The sequence below is a fragment of the Mytilus trossulus genome, chromosome 6 (assembly GCF_036588685.1).
Source record: "Mytilus trossulus isolate FHL-02 chromosome 6, PNRI_Mtr1.1.1.hap1, whole genome shotgun sequence".
NCBI lineage: Eukaryota > Metazoa > Mollusca > Bivalvia > Mytilida > Mytilidae > Mytilus > Mytilus trossulus.
This window is the reverse complement of record NC_086378.1, coordinates 25,554,684-25,572,915: the sequence shown is the minus strand read 5'-3', so window position 1 is coordinate 25,572,915 and position 18,232 is coordinate 25,554,684. Positions and strand designations below refer to the sequence as shown.

Genomic DNA, 18,232 nt, shown 5'->3' with positions numbered 1-18,232 from the left:
CAGTCTCCTGGAGTATGTGTTTACAATGATGCCCTTTTCAATGAAGTGGATTGGAAAAATATAAGATCAGTGTGTATTAGTCACAAGGAGACGGAGGAAAACAAAATTGGAAAATATGGACAAGGATTCAAATCCATTTTTCATCTGACAGGTACACAATTCTATGTTCTTTTGAAAATAAAGATACGCAAATTCCTATTTTCATCTGACAGAAACGTTAATTCTTTTTTCATTTGACTGGAATACATTATTTCAGTTAATTTTCTTTCTTAACAGATTTAGCAAAATATGCTCAATAAAAAAAAACCATTACAAGTTTAGTATGACGTCTATCATCACTGAACTAGGGGATAGCTGAAGCACGCATCCGGGTGTGTGATTTTCTAGCTGTGTTGAAGACCCATAGGTGGCCTAGCTTTGTCTGTTTACTGCTCTTTGGTCGGGTTGATGTCTCTTTTACACATTCCCTATTTCAAATCTCAATATAAAAATTGAAGGAAGTCTTAAAAAGTAGAATAACAACATAAAAAATAATCGAACTCCAAGAAAATCCAAAACAAAAATTCCCCAACCAAATTGCAAAATCAAAAGCTCAATCACATCAACAAATGGATAACAATTATCATATTCCTGACTTGGTACAGACATTTTCTTTGTAAAAATTGTGGATTAAACCTGGTTTTATAGTTAGCTTAACCTCTCACTTGTATGGGAGTCGCATTAAAATTCCATTATAGTTGACAATAATATGTTAGCAAAACAGACATAAAAGGTAAAACTGTCAAAATTAGGGTACATCATTGTGTTATTACGTCATATATAAGTTCAAACAGAAAATATTACGAGCGACTTGTTTAAAAATCATTTATTCATTGCAAGGGTCTTAATGTTCAAAATAATAGTTTATGAATTAACATTGCTACTTGTTGAAACAGATACAACACGTCATTCTTGACTTATATTCATACCTCAGAGTCGAATACTTTTTTGTGTACATTTTTATTTTGTATATTATTTTTTCTTATAGACCACCCTTTAATAGTAAGCGGAGATACAGTTTTGCTGATAGATCCATTTAGTCATCACTCATGCGGCTACTACGAACTAAAGAACATCTTCTCTACGATATTAACTTCAACACACATTAAGTCATGTTTTGAATTGTTCGGATTGACAGAAGAGGCTATACAAAACAATTTTTATGATGGAACTTTGTTTTGGTTTCCATTCCGCAAGCTGGAAAGTGAATTGTCGAAAAACGTTTTTACAGAAAATAAAGTAGAACAACTGTTAAACAACTTTGCAGATGATGCATCGATTGTTTTGCTTTTCCTTAATAATCTGCAGAAAATACAAATGTACAATCACAAGGACCCCACTACGCTCTATCTTCAAGTTGAACGAACACAGCTTTTATCAGAAACAAACTTTCCAGAAAATACAATTCCTTTGGAAAATACTCCAGATCAGTGTATTATCAGAGACATTGAGATTAGGTTAACAACAGCAGAAAACCTTAACCAGACAGATAAATGGTTAATTGTTAATCAGACCGATAGGACATCTAATACTGAAAGAGACGAATTTGATATAGGACCACACTGTAAACCAAACATAACTTTAGCATATCATTATGAAAGCGGCGAAGATAAACCCATGGTTGGTGGTAGAGTTTTCAATTACCTACCTTTACCGGTAACATGCATCACGGGGTTTCCCGTATGTGTACAAGGACCGTTTGCCATCAGCCAGAATAGACGCGAGCTTAAACTTCCTGACAAACGTTCAACAGATAGATTTGTACTCTGGAATGAAACACTTTTTCAACTTATACCGAGTACATACAAATTATTAGTTAATTATCTTATATCCACCAGTGATAGGAATGGTAATTCTGAAAAGTTAATTTCCACTGTTTACAACTGTATTCCAGACATTGATAAAGTAGAGACATTTTGGAAACCATATACAGAATCTATTTATAGAGAGATTTTGAGCTTGCCTTTATTCTTCACAGAACTCATAGATAACCATTGGGTCTGCAAAGAGGTAGCATTAAATCTACCAACAGATAATGCAGTACCGTTAGTTAGAACTCGAGTCATAGCATTTTTACTTGATCACAAACAACCTGTTATTAAAATAGGAGGAAACATTCCATCAGTATTAGACTGTTCAGAAATAAATTTGATAACTCCTGCCTTCATGGTTAATTTGCTAAGAAATGCTGTTCTACCTGAAACATATGCTGAAGAGATGAGACTATGCCTACTTGAATACATTTTGCAGGATGCCACCTTAGACTTTGACGGCATAAAACTAATTCCTGTAGAGAATGAAGATAACGTGTGTTTTCGTCGTTCATATTTGGATTATGATGAACCCGAAGACAAGCTTTTGCTATTATCAGATGATCAGCGAAGAGTATTCCCTGGACTTGATTACAGAATTGTCAAGATTGCTGGCCTTTCTGATTCAGCCTATCAAAGTTTGAAAAAAATTGCAGCTAGTGGTAATTATGCAAAATGTAGTTGAAAACATATCACTTTTTTATTTAAAGTTATGTCGTTTTTATCATGTTTATAGCATTCATTGCTTTTCAGGATTGACTTTTATTGTACGGTTTTCAATGTTCCTTTTGTTATTTGATTGATCAAAATTAAAACGGACTGTGTTGAAAACAAAAAGTTAAGTGACTTTCCGAAATCAGGAACCTGGTATTTTTTTAATCTATCATGTTTACCAATGGGAATTCGGCATTGATTGTAATTATTTGCTAGATGTTTTAGTGGTGTTTAAAGTTTATGAACTATTGTAGGACAAATGGACATTAAAAAAAAATATGCTTTCATCCTAATGTAGTTTTATCATTTGTTTCAGAAAAATATCAACTATGTTGTTTACATTTGGATGATCTGCCTATGTTGTTACAGTCAGTAATAAAGCAACAATGCAATCCTTTTGACACAGACGGAGCAGTTGAGATCATTGAAGATTCACCACTGACCATAAACTGGATAACACAAGTATGGAAATTGATAAATTCGTTTGATCCACATGATTTAGAACCCTTTGAAGATATCCACTTGATACCAAGAAGAAATCCAGCTTCAAACAACATTCAAACTATTACACATTTACTTACTATGAACAGATCATATTTGTTTTCAAGTTACGAAGGATGTCCTAACATTGCTAGCAATATACAGACTATACTAGAGTCTGTAGGAGTAGAAGTGATAACATACCCCTGCGATGTTCTTCAACCATGCGAACATCTTCTTATAGGCAATTATATTAAGATTCCAACTTTTGATTCGTTGATTCAGTTATGCAAGGACAATAAAGATCTTCAAAACAAGATTCAAAGAATTCTTGGGTTTAAACGTACTTTGTATTTACCAAATTCAGAAGTTACTAGTGCCACTTCATTTGGGCAGAAGGAAGACCTGACAACACGGATAAAAGGGATACTTCGTGACCACCCAATCGATCATTCATTTCTAAATGAACTTTTACAAAATGCAGATGACGCAGGAGCAACCGAAGTTCATTTTGTGTACGACAAGCGACAACACAGTGAGAACAACGACGGGATATTTGATGAGAGATGGGAACCACTTTTAGGACCTGCACTTTGTGTTTTCAACAATGCTTGTTTCACAGAAACAGATATTAAAGGAATTCAAGAATTGGGAATTGGTGGAAAATGTGGAGACAAATCAAAGGCCGGACAATTTGGGTTTGGGTTTAACGCTGTTTACCATATAACTGATGTTCCATCCTTCATTACCAAGGGACCAGATTCACCAGGAGGAGGGGTTTTCTGTGCTTTCGATCCTCATTGCAAATATGCTCCTTATGCACATTACGACGAACCTGGAATGAGAATGAACTTGGACGAGCTCATAGACAAGTATCCATCGGTTTATCGTTCTCATATCGGCGACGTACTGACGTCAGATACTGGTACATGGTTCCGGTTTCCCCTTAGAAATGATTCTATGATGACATCTTCAGAACTGCTGATTACCGACAATACAGATCCTGAAACAGAAACGTTACAGTTGATTGAATGTATGAAAGAAAATATAGTAGACAGCCTAATTTTTCTAATGAATATAAACTGCATTAAAATGTCACAAATACACGAAAATACTGACCATTTGGAATTGATGAAGAAAGCTGAGGTCGACCTGACAAAGTCAGATGCTAAAACAAGAACCAGATTTCAGGATTCTGTAGGAAGAAATGTACAACTTCTCAATTCTTCATCCACTTATCAGTGTGGTGAACTTGAAGAATATCGATATCACATAACAATAAACGAGGAAAATGAACATTACAAGACTTACTTAGTTGTTCAAGCTATTGGCCTTCACAATATTGATCAAACAACACGAGACGTTGTAAAAAACATTAAACGTCTCCCAGTTGGAGGTGTCGCTGTTCTTGCAGACTCGTCCGAAAACATCACAGAGGACAAACGACCAAAAACCAAATACAGGGTGTTTAGTACTCTACCACTTCCATCTACAACGGGTCTCACTGTGCATATCAATGGTCATTTTGAGCTTGATTCTTCTAGAAAACAACTCTTTGAGACTAGTCACTCAAAAAAACAAAACGATAACAGATACCGATGGAATATAATTCTATTAAAACAAAACTTGTCTCTTGTGTATGTGAGTTGCATGGAAGAATTGAAGTCATTTTTATTTCAAGACTACGAGGACAACGGATTTAACAAATTAGAAACATTTTTGGCTCATTTTCCTGTTGATAATACCCAACACATGTATTGGCAAACTTTGCTATTCTATTTCTATCAAAGTATTAAGACACGAAGCGCAAGTTTGTTCCCTGTAAGTCCTGAATACACTTCACTCATTGTTCAAGATAAGCTTGGATCGGCCAATTATATAAACATTAACTGGGTATATGAGGGAGAGTCACATGATGTATTCTTTGACGATTTGGATTCTCAAATTTCCGGTAGTGACTGGCAAGATAGTCCAACTAATGGCACGGTGCAGGAAAAAGCAGGAAAATTACGACAGTTATTTGTCAACATGGGCATGAAACTATCATGTGGTTCCAAAGATTTATGGAAAAGCTTTTCAAAAACATGTGAAAACCACAATGGTAGAAAGAGACACAATGTTTTCTCTTCTTTATCACCGTCTGACTTTGCATGTGTTTGTAAAGAAAACGTCTCACCTAAAACTGTAAGTCTGTTCCTAAAAAAGAAATTTAACGCACTTTGTAGTAGTGAATGGCAAACAGCAGTAAAAGTCATACCAATTGATGATATAGAACTGTGCCTAGACTACCTTCTGAAGGCACTTAATTGGAAAGATATCATAGGTCTCCCGCTATTGATGACAGATGATGGTTTAGTTCATCCAATTCAAAGCAGGAATGAATTCTTTTTATCTGAATTTGAAGACCTATTACTTGGTATGGAGGGAAGCTTTGTTCATAGAAGCTTGGTACCATCTCTTACAAAATACACAAAGGAATGTAAATCTTCTAAATTATTTAAAAAGTTAGATTTAGAGAATTTTGCTACACTTTTAGAAAGATCTCAAGACAAAGCCAGACTTAAAAGTGCAAGTATTATCGATTGGGATCAAAAAGAAACTCCAGTGAAAGACAAATGGATACAAACATTTTGGAAATTCTTTAAGTCCCATCAAGACGAAAACGAGGATATGAGAGTTCCAGACTCGTTACACAATTGGTGTTTGATTCCAGCCCTCTTTGGAACAGAAACATTTCTTGTTCCACTAGGCAAAGGATATTGTGTAGTAGATTTGAATACATTCGAGAGAGATGAAGGTTTAAAAATGATAATAAATAAATTGCAAATTCCAAAATCATTAATAAAACCTGATCTAAAAGAAAGTGTGTCTTTACTTGCTACTTACCCAGATGCAAATAAAACATTTGACTGTTTTCAATACTGGATGACTTATCGGAATGTTGAGTTGACCTCACATGAATGTGCCATTATACTAGGTTATTTTGGGCAAAACACTGGCAACTTGTCACAAAAACGCATACAAGACATGAGAAAACTCACTATTTTTGAAACCATAGATGATGGAATAAAAAAGATACCTGTGAATCACCAAGATATTGTTGTAACAACATTCGATGCTGCAATGCCTGTGCAAGGCTTACACTATTTGTTCAACTCAATAAAGGTAACGGTCCTAAAATACAATCCGGATGCTGGTAGACTATATCGAGCTTTAAAATTCAGTGTCCTATTGAACAATGCAATGGTTCATCCAATACCAGATTTATACGCTACCATGATCTTGCCACATATTCACAAACTTAACACACCAAATATCTTAGCTCATTTGGAATATATACTGGCAAAAAAGTTGCATGACAGCAGTTGTATCAAAGAACAACTGAGTAAAGTTAGATTTATTTCTCAAAATGATAAGTTGAAAAGTGCTTCAGAATTCTTTGATAGAAATGATAAACTATTCAAAGACTTTTGTGAAGAGTCAGAATTTCCACCAACCCCATTTAGCCATAAAATGTGGCATGAGCTACTTAAAGAAGCAGGAATGAAAACGAAGAGGTCGAAAGAAATACTAATTGAGTTTGCCAAAAGAATGATCAAAATAGCTGCAACCAATTTAAGCTATGATGCAAAAACTTTAAAGTCGAAAGCAATAGTCGAAGCGATTTTCAAATTTATTCATGACTCAAAAAACAGTAAAGCTGTTGTTGAGAGTTTTACTAAAGAAATAAGAACGATATCTTGTATTTTACCTCAGAAAATAGGCGAGGAATATACAGCAATACACGCAGGAGTAGTAGGAGATACTTTAATGAGATTTGAAAGGTCCCTGTTGGACAGTCGATTTCATATTGTTTGGACAGTGCAGCCAACCTTACCATACTATGCTATGAGTGATAAGCCAATTAGTGCACTGCATGTGGGGCAAGCACCATGTATAAAAAGTGTTCTTCAACACACAGAAAATATATGCGCTTCTATCAGTCTGTCATGGAAGGAAGAGCAAAATGATTTAATTAAAAGAATAATGAAAGATGTATATGAGTACTTTTGCGATAATTTAGAAGATGAGTCTGAGATCACCAAAAATTTGTCAAGAATACCACTTGTCCATGTAACGAAACACAAAACCTTCGTTAGAGCTGAAAACATCGTGAAAATTTTATCAAGTGGAAGTGAAATAGTCCCTTATCTTATTCAAGCACCAGAGGAATATGCACCATTCTACAAATTATTTCGTTTTCTCGGAATGACAGATACACCAACAATTAAAACATACGCTAACGTATTGTCGAATTTTTATAAGGACTTTGGTAAAGGAAGATTAAATATCGAGCAAATTGAACAGGTGGGGGAAGCGACCAAAGGTCTTGTTCAGATGCTTCAAGCAACAATGGTTGATGCAAGTCACATTGATGTCGATGAAAGTCAAACTGAAAGCGATGACAGTCGGAATGATAGCGATGAAAAACAGATTGATATCAATGAAAGTCATACTGATATCGATGATCTGATTTTAATGACAACAGATTTTCGATTGGTTCCATCTTCAGAGATATTTCTGGAAACTAGAGATGACGAAAGACAACGGATAATGAAGAACGGAACTCTCAACCTGATGGCGGACTTGACAATTGTTTCTCTCAGTAAAAGTCAGATAGAGGAAATATTTATGAAACTTCCAGAAAAGTTGCGACCTACCTTTGCAAGTACTTCCATTCACGAAGAAGTTATTTCCACTGATGAAGTATTCCTAAATAGCGATATTGCAGATAAGCTTAAGGATTATATAACCAGCGAACACTTTATAACTGGAATTTTGCGTCTTGCAAAGTACAAAGCATCGTCCAGAAATAGGCCAATTGGAGAAAATTCACTTCTAGATATCGAATCAAATTTAAAAACAGTTCAAATCTGCACTGTAAAACAATTGCAAACTGTATTAAGTCTGAACACTAGAAGGTTAAATGAAACGGAAGTTTCAAAACGGTGTTACCTAGATAAGAAAAAGAATATTCTGTATTTCACATCTTTCGATGTAGATGCAGTCAAATGGCTCTCATTATATGATCTGGAGTTAGCCTCTGCAATTGAACCTCTATGGAATGGTAACATTGAAAAGGATCAAATTTTGAAAATATTATCAAAAATTGACCTCAATCCATTGGAATTTTCAAAACGCCTGGACGATCTCGGTATACCACCAATGGATGAAACTGGAATTATTTCGTTTGTTCCTCTTCCAGGCTCACTTGTTCCAAAAGAACTTACAGCATTTTTAGTTCCACTGGAGTCTATAGTAACACTGAAGAGTTTTGTAATTTATAGCGATTGGAAAAATACACAGCGCTATAAATACGGAGTAGTTTTAGATGTTATCTTATCAGACGAACAAAATGCGGAATATATTCTAAATGTTGGTAGTTCATCACCTAGAAATATTCATATGTCAGAACTATTTATGATAAAAGAAATGTCAGAAATTAACTACGAAACTGTCCATTTGAATGACGACGAATACAGTCATAGAAGCGATTTGACTTTAAGTGCTGCTATGAGGTTTAGAATGAACCAACAGCCAAATCCACAGCCTGATGAAGGGAGACGTTGGCTTCAACAAGCAAAATACGACTTGGAAGTAGCAAAGTTGACGAAGAAAACGATTGATGAGGAGCTGTCTAAAGGCTACAACTGGATATGTATTATTTGTCAGCAGGTACTACTATTTTTTTTTAAAGTAAATTAGGGTTTCCCCATTGCCCAAAAACGTGATTCTTGGATATTGTTTTAGGTCAACTTTTAAAAGCCAAATTCATTACACATTTGAAGAGCTTTGAAAACCAAAACAGCCTTAATATGACACGCAAACACGTACAAGTGTCTTATGGCAGTTGGAACTTAAGCTCAAGGGGTAAACCCTCAATTTTACGAACTTAGTATGTACAGAAAAACGTTTACTTTGAATCAGATGGATACCGCAATTGTTCAAACCTCGAAACAGTAAACAACAAGGTTTAGTTTCAGTCAAGGACAAGTTCTCTAATCAAATTTCAGTAACAACTATTTTATATGCAGTAAATTGTACAAACTCTTTTTAACCTGAATCTTTATATGGTTTTTATGGTTTAAAGCTTACCCAATGGATTATACGTCATTTTCTTTAGATTATCGAATCGCATACGTAATCGTGTGGTAGTGTGCTAGGCTCGATTGCGACATGTCATGTGTTTTATTTTAGATTATGTACTTTTTCTGTAACATTTGAATCACGGGTTTTCTTTGGATTCCGTAATTGTTTTCGATTTTATTTTCTTATGAATAGGAGAATGTTTACAACTGCTATAAGACAAATGAATCATCTTTTTACAGGCAGCAGAAAAGGCATTAAAGGGGGCAATGTATACCATAAATGCTGATGAGGTTCAACGTGTCCATAGTCTGACAGCGCATATACCGGAAGGAGATACAGAATTACTTCCAATAGCTTGCTTACTTGAAAGCACTATTGGGAGCATTGAGAAGATGAGATATCCTATTTATCGTGCTTTACCAGCAGATTTATATGAAAAGGAGGATGCACTGGAAGCATTACAAGTTACCGAACAAATAATCAATGAGGTGCAAGAAAAATACATTAAAAGTCTTTGAGTTGTAAATCAAATGTTTACCTTCGACTCTGTTAATAATGTTTTGTCTGGGTATCAATATGCCTTTTAGCTTTATGTTATCTATAATATATTGTACACGTGTTTCTCATATTTGAATATTATACAATTATATGTACTGTCTTTTGATGAGGTAAATATGTGGTTTTATTGAGTTTTGAAAAATTGATTTTCACTGAAGCCAACGACCGAAATGGATATCAGTTTTTCAAAAGTCAATTAAACCAAATATTTACCGAATCAAAGACAATAATAGTTTTATTCCATATTTCGAGAAAAATATATGTAATGGAAAATACTTATAAAAACCAATTGTACATCAAACGTTTTTTACCAAAATTATGCACGTTACAGCACGCGACGTTTTGCGCGGTGAATATACTTTTTCAGCAGGTATACGCTTATTTAATAAAAATCCCATTAAAAAAAATCTGCTAAAGTTTTAGCAAAATGGAATAGTTTTTGTTTAAGCTCTGTTATTATTTCGGTGTACAATAGATTTTTGAACAGATTATAAATATTTAACAGAGGTATTTTCAGGCAATAAAGATCAAAAGCAGACAGAGTCACTTTTATCAAAGATACTTGTATCATGCGATTTTACATTGATATAAAAAAATTTTGAAGATTCCTCTCCTCAAAGTGACTCGGGTTTCTTCCTCCATCTTGAATTTCGAAGAAGCAGATAACTGTGGTCTAGATATTTGATGAATTGTGCAAATTTTGAGAATTTAATTTATGTAAATTTTTTATATTAATACATGAAATATAAAAAAATTGTGTGTTTTATCATAATTACAGTTTTAGTTTTCAAAAACACCTTGTATGTGTTTGATTAATTTTTTTTTCAACTTTGTCAAATAAGGGGATATAACTCAGATAAAGAAATAATAGAAAGTGTCATGAATTTACCTATCTTAATATGTAACAAGAAAACAAGTCCAGTGACCCCATTTTTTTCTTTTTCGTATCTGAAAGCATGTTATAAGAGCAATATTCTCACATTTTTTTTATAATTATAATAGAATGTATTCTTTTTATCACATAAAATTTATCAAAATTGAATTTTCAATGCATAATCTATTATACAAAATCTGACAGTTTTGCGCAACCTGTAGCGTGAAAAAAGTCCGGTGACCCATGATTCTTTTTAATATATTTTTGAAAAAAGCATGATCAAAAACTTCATTTTGACAAGTTATCAAAAAATAATATCAATTTTATTTAAGCCACCTTAACTATAATAAAATGGAGAAAGGAAATGGTGAATATGTCAAAGCGACAACCACCCGACCATAGAGCAGACAACTGCCGAAGGCAACCGATGGGTCTCCAATGTAGCGAGAATTCCCGCACCCGTAGGTGTCCTTCAGTTGGCCCCTAAAAATATGCATAATAGTACAGTGATAATGAACGTCATACTAAACTCCGAATAATACACAAGAAACTAAAATTTAAAATCATACAAGACTAACAAAGGCCAGAGGCTCCTGACTTGGGACAGGCGCAAAATTGCGAATACTTTACTTGTTTTTTTGTTGTTGTTGTTATTAAATTTCTTAATACAAACTGTGTTTCTTCTATTTATTTTCTTTCTAGTTTTGCTGAGTTTTTATTTTATTGTTCTTTTTGGTCTGTTATATTATATATACACGTCTATTATGTAATGTGTTATACATTGATTCATTTGTAATTTTTTTGTTTACTGCTAGAAGCATATTTTAAAAACTGAAATGTATTAATCCTGACATATCAGTATCACTTGGCGTCCGTTGTCCGACGTCATTGTCCGTCGTCGTCCCCTGTCATTGTCGTCGTCTGTCATCGTTATTTGTATTCAAAAATGTTCTCCTCTGAAACTGCTAGGACAAATTTAACTTAATTTGGCCTCCGGGTGCGGGAATTTCTCGTATATTGAAAACCTGTTGGTTACCTTCCTCTGTTGTTTTTTCTATGGTCGGGTTGTTGTCTCTTTAACACATTCCCCATTTCCATTCTCAATTTTAACTATCATTGTTGGGGTATCTAGTTTTAAAACAAGTGTCCGATGACTCCGCCTGCAAACCAATATTTTTAAAATGCCGACATGGCAAAACATACATAGGGGTGAATTGCATTTTTGTCTAGTTATCTTGAAAACTGCTATGAATAGAGAAAATAAGTCGGAACGTTCATTGTTCAAAATTTTGAGATCTCTATGCTGTACATTTATTTCAAAAATGTTAGGCAACTAAATCTAGGAGTAATTGACCTTAATGGTCAAATCTAACCATTTTTGTTTTATTCTTGTACATTATTTTGAAAAGTATATTCAATGTAATAGATAGAGAGACACTTAAAAAGAAAAAATGATCGCCATGGCTAGATCTATAAATAAGTAAAAACAAATTGTCAGACTACTAAAGTCATTGTGTTTTGATATCTATTTTTATCTATGTTTAGCATTTTTAGCTAATATCTAACAATAATCATCTTCTCTGATACATGTACTTCTGATCAAGACAACATGGCCGACATGGCTAAAAATAAATCAAAGGGGTATAAATTGCAAATGTGTTAACTTTCTTCTACTTGCTTAAAAACCTCTATGAATCATAGATCAAATCCCACATGAGCATAGATGTTCAGAACGAATGTTGAGATCTGAGCACACACTGCTGTTTATTTACGTAAAACCAAATCTTAAGTCGACTTGTAACTACGATTTATAAAGGGATCATTGGAGGGAAAGGCGGGAGATTGCACAACCTGCATTTAAAAAAGAAGAGGATTGAACCTGTTTATTTTAAATTTATTGACCCCTTTGTATTCCGCAATAAAAAAAATGGTAGAGTGCTCACCTCTGAAATGTTTTTTTATACATTACTTAGCTGCGAAGTTGGATTTAAAAAAAGTGTCAAGTGTGTATAATATTTTTCTTTTACTTGAAATTTTTTAGATTTAGATTTAGATTCTTGATTTTCTTTAAAACAAAAACTCTCGGCTGACGGGATGACAATTTTGTTTAAACTGCAACTTACATTAACTGGTACATACGGTCTTTTAATCTTTGTTGAGTCTTTAGAACTGAGGGTGTCAGACCCATGTCAGACAAGCTTATGATGGAGGTGTATTTACATAATTTATAATTGAACTCGTATGTTCTATTATTCTATACATTGTATTGTATAACAATGTATTGCATTTGTATTGTATAAAATTGTTTGATTGTATTGCTTGCAATTGACCCTTATGCGTGTAATTTTGCAGTAAAGATTATTTTGAAGTTTCCTATATATGTTTAGTTTTACTACCTCTTGTTAATGCAAAATGTACTACTACTTCTTGAAACATCGTACAAGAAATTATATTGTACAACACAAATACCAAAAATGATTACAGGACATAAATTCAAAAAAAGCATAAGCAGGTCATAAACTACAAATGTCAACATGATTGAAATAGTCATTTTATTTTCTATAGAGTTATTGCCCTTTCTTGATGATTTTACCAAAACGTTGCTATTATTGACGATGAAGGTGATTGACACAGGTTCTTTAGGGCCTCTTCACTAGTATATATGTGTAACATTTCTTTTTCCCAGTGTTTAAATTACGTGAAGTTAGTTGAAAAGATTTGTAATGTAAACATACCAGGGTATTAAGGATACAGAAAAATGTTTCATGAAACATACTTTAATTTTTACTGTATATCATTTCATCTAATTTGCGTACATACAATATGCATTAGTCTCGGATTTTTAGTTAATATATCATTTTTGCCATTCTGTGATTTGCATATAGAGTGTATAAACATGGATTTAATCATTTCCATAATGTCTGTAAGTCAAACTTGATTAGTAAATATATAACATAGTACAATATAATTATGATGATTTGCAGGTAAAATTAAAGTCAATTGTAACCCTAAACCTGACTTATTCATGGGCCTTAATTAATCTTAAGTTGACTTACTTATAATTATTTCCGGAAGTCTTGCTAACCGACCAAAAGGCTGCTTTTAATTTATGTCGAATTAAGACTGTACATTTTAATTCAATTGTATGCCCCAGCTAAAGGCATTATATTTTTCTATATGTGCGTCCGTTCCTCCGTCTGTCTGCAGGTAAACGTTTTGGTTACAGTTTTGGTTGAAGGTAGTTTTCGCTGAGTTGAAGTCCAAACACCTTGAAATTTAGTACACATGTTCCCTATGATCTTTCATGTTTTAATGCCGAATTCTATCTCATGCCACCAATTTCACGGTATACTGAACACAGTAAATGACAGTGACTGTGGGGCATCCGTGAACTATATACCCATTCGTGTTTAGTGTAACAAAGATGAACAATATGTCAGCCCACACCGTGGTAGCAAAGGATGAAAAAACTGCAAACCACAACACACAAGACTGTTCATATAAAATAAATGTGATGCTCAGCCTAAGGGCATTATGTTTTTCTGCTAGTGCGTCCGTTCATCTGTCTGTCTGTCCTTCTGCAGGTTAAAGTTTTTGTGCAAGGTAGTTTTCGATTAGTTGAAGTCAAAACAACTTGAAACTTAATACACATGTTCCCTACGATAGGATCTTCCTAATTTTACTACCAAATTCGAGTTTTTACCTCTAATTTCACTGTCTACTGAACATATAAAATGATAATGAGACTCGGGCGTCCGTGTACTATGGACACATTCGTGTTCAGTGTATTAAGATAAACAACTGAAAAACATGGCAAGCACCACCGTGGTAGCAAAGGATTAATAGACCGCAAGCCACAACACAAAATAAAAAAAAACTATATTCCGACAGTTCAGTCAAAATTCGCTCTATATGCACTGACTTATGTTACAGCTGCTTTAAGCCTTAGATGTGATTTTATTGAAGTGTGTATTCAACATTGTCGGATATCATGTGTTTTTTTTGTCTTCATGAACAGAATATGCAACCGACTTTTTTTTAAGTCTTTTAAAAGCGAGGCCTCATTCAATGATAATATACATGTATAAACATAGACATGATTTTGGATCAAACGTGACGATGACCGGGTAGCAGTTCATATTTAATAATGTATCAAGACAATATTCAAAGACCACACTACAATAATGAACCGATAAAACAAAGTAGCGATAAGCAGTTTCTAAGATTTGTTTTAAAGCTACAGACATCTTAGACTTCTGAAACTAAATTCTATACTAAAATATAGTTGTTTTTTTTGGTTTGTTTTATAAAATCGTTTAAATTTATTTGTTTGTTTTTCTAGCAACTAATTATTCAGATTTCATGGTCATGGTTCGTATTGTGCAATGGATGTCCAGCTCCGCCACCCTGCATGTGCCGATCTATAGTCATATTATGTGCCAACTTGAATCTAACATCCGTTCCGCATTTTTCAAATCCTGTTGACAATGATTCGGCATGGGATCTTGAACTACGCGATAATGAAATAAGACAAATACGTTATGGTGATTTCAAAAATTTGAAACTACGTAAGTTATTTATCTCAAACAACAAAATCAATGTGATCGAGAATGGAGCGTTAACCGGAAGTGAAGGCTCACTACTTGTTATTGATTTGAGCAATAACAAACTGACATCTATTCCATCAGATGTTGGCAGACTAAAGCATCTAACTGATTTAGATATACATGACAATCCAATGAAGACTATGAATGAAGATATTATCAGAAACATATCAGGTTCTCTGTTGTCCTTCAGTTTAGGTCACGAAATAATGACGTCTTGGCCACAATGTGTTGAACGCCTGGCACATTTAACGTCACTATCAATCTTTAGCGTGAATATTCCAAAAATACCTGATGACGCATTTAACAATTATAGCCACTTAAATATTCTTGAAATAATTTCAACGAATATATCTAGTATTCCGACATCTATTGGAAAGCTACTAAACCTACAAAATGTCAACTTGTACAATAATCTGATTCTTGCGGAAGACAGTTTTCCTCTAAATATTTTCCAGGATTTACAAAATCTTTCGAGTATAAGCATCGTGAACTGTAGTTTGAGATCACTTCCTTTGACGTTTTCTGAAATTTCTAGTTTGTCCTTCTTGGACATTGAAAATAATCCAACTTCGTATGTTGAAGATGGAGTATTTGATAAGCATCATTCTTCTAATGTTTGGTTTATGGCTCTAAAGAATACAAAGTTGACGAGCATTCCAAGAACAGTATCAAATTTAACAAGTTTGACATTTCTGAATTTGATAAATGGTCTTATAGACGAAATAAAGACAGAGGATTTAATAAATGTAACGAAGCTTGAAAGATTGTTTTTATCTGGAAACCCCTTGCGGAGTATATCTGAGGAAGCGTTTAAGGACCTGGAATCCCTTGAATCGTTAATACTTGATAACACCAATCTCACTACAGTACCCAAAGCAGTGCTAAATCTTCCGTCCTTAATGGGACTGAGTTTAGACAATAATGGAATCATGTGTACATGCAGAACTTTAAAATGGATGAAAGACTGGCCTCGTTTGGCAAAAGTCTTAATTGTAGGAAGCTGTGGTAATATTAGAATGACAATCACAGAATATATAAAACAAGAACTACCGAAATGTGAGTTATAAAATGTCATGTACATGTACCTAATCAACTAATGTATTTGACATGTACAATTGTAGTTCCCTTTTTCAAAAGATGACATTGGGAATATGATATATAAAAATAGAATACATTGTATTTGATAAAAAAAAAAAAAAAAAAAAAAGTGTTTTCCAATTGACGTATATTCTATCAAGTGCAAATTTTATTTTTACACTCTATTTAAATTACTCGAAGAACAAGAACGCCTTTGGCAAAGTGGCATATTATTTTACTTGCTGAAAATTAAGTACTATAAAAAACGTAAGGTATTTTAACCTAATTTTACACAAAGCTTTTTTTTTTTTTATCTTTCGCATACACAAAACTTCTATAGCATGTTGAACTAGTCGTTTGCTATTCTAGGAGGAAAATGATAACTTTATTGAGAAATTTTGTTTTCATTTCAAATCTTTTTTTATTGTTACTACCAGACCATTTTCTTGTAAATTTATAATAACTATTAGTGACCTTGCTAAAATATAACCAACATTGAAAGATCAAAATCTTCAGTGTTTAAAGGGGAGGTAATATTTGGACACATGATTTTCCACTGATAGTGTTTAGATGCAATTTAAAATCCGGAAGACCTGATTTTCAGGATCATAAACATTTTCGCCCTTTACAGAGGCGATTTCGGGTTACAGATGTAACAGACATGAATTAATAAGAAATCATTGAATTGTTCATTGCAAGTTACTATTTTATCTCTCTAAAATGGTCCAACGATTTGCTGATCCAGCACTGAAAGAGTATTTTCTACGGGGAAAATGTAAACAATGCAGTTGTACACGGGAAACTCTATTCTAAAAACTTACTACAAAAGGGACGATTTTTCGTTCCCTATTTTAATTTTTCTTTTTTGGAAGATGATGTTCCTTTGGCACCATCTTACGGTATTTATATATCAACGTTGCGCACGATGTTCCTACAACACGGCGTTACAACTCAAAGACGTCAAAGAGAGTTTTCTGAAACTTTTGACCTTCATTTATTCAATTTGCAAGTTTCATTTGCTTTTTTATGTACATATTTAGTTGGTTGATTCTAAATGTGTCTCTATTAATTGTGTGATGTCTATTTGCCGTGAATTTATTTACTTCAAGTTATGGAAATCGATTAAATAATGTTTACCCTTAATTCACCTTAAAATGTTGTATTGTCGTAAGTAATGAACCGAAGGAAGGAAAAATGAGACAGAAGTATACGGGTTTCAATAAATAAATTATATAAAAACTTTAATCGCAGGCTGCTTAAATTGCATGGTGCATATCATCTTTCATTGTAAATTTTTCATATCTTGATTCAACCCTAATACAAATATATCCGACACTCTGCAAGTAAATAAAACCATATTTACCCTTGATTAATTTGAAATGAATTGTATTAAAAATTTGTTTGACACGTAAACTATTATAACCCGATCTTGATAATTATTTTCCCAGTCTTTGAAGTTGCTTGCTTTTAAGATGTACTAATCTTCTCCTGAATCGTCCGTATAATACGGGGTTGCATTAATTCAATGAATTTATTATGAAACTGTTTTTGTCGCTGTTTCCGATAAGTCTTTCAGTTACATGTACATGTACCTCCGTTTCATGCACAACATGCACCGTGAGTTTTTTTTCAACCAGCTTTTTTTAAATTTCACCACGCGATTCTTTTTAAGTATCAGGAATATACAATGGTACAAATTTTGCACATGTAACGTCGAAAAAAAAGCGTTAGTTTGGATTTTTCGACGTTTTTCAACGATTGGACAAAATGGCTACCGTCTCGTAATGTTTCGTAGCATTTTAATTCTGTAAGTCCTAAACATGCAGTTAATAAAAAGGAATCTTGACTTTATGTTCTTTTCGTGTATCTAACTTTTGTTTTGGTAAATTATAAATTACTTGCTGGAATATCAGGTAAAAGACCCGCGTTAATTGCTTGGACAA

The 18,232-nt window shown here is 33.6% G+C and overlaps 2 protein-coding genes across 2 annotated transcripts in view; both read left to right on the top strand.

Moving 5' to 3' along the window:
* Positions 1-13,669, top strand: part of LOC134720989 (sacsin-like) — a 28,322-nt gene extending 14,653 nt beyond the window's left edge. The window contains exons 4-7 of the mRNA XM_063583624.1: positions 4-151; positions 1,028-2,512; positions 2,881-8,759; positions 9,413-13,669. Of these exons, the coding sequence (XP_063439694.1) occupies positions 4-151; positions 1,028-2,512; positions 2,881-8,759; positions 9,413-9,691 (7,791 nt within the window). The 3' untranslated portion in view covers positions 9,692-13,669. The remainder of the gene's footprint in view (positions 1-3; positions 152-1,027; positions 2,513-2,880; positions 8,760-9,412) is intronic.
* Positions 13,670-14,972: 1,303 nt separating this feature from the next.
* Positions 14,973-16,354, top strand: LOC134720988 (leucine-rich repeat protein soc-2 homolog). The gene has a single exon (XM_063583623.1). It carries the CDS (start codon positions 15,017-15,019, stop codon positions 16,277-16,279), a length of 1,263 nt encoding a protein of 420 aa, XP_063439693.1. The 5' UTR covers positions 14,973-15,016; the 3' UTR covers positions 16,280-16,354.
* Positions 16,355-18,232: the final 1,878 nt, after the last annotated feature.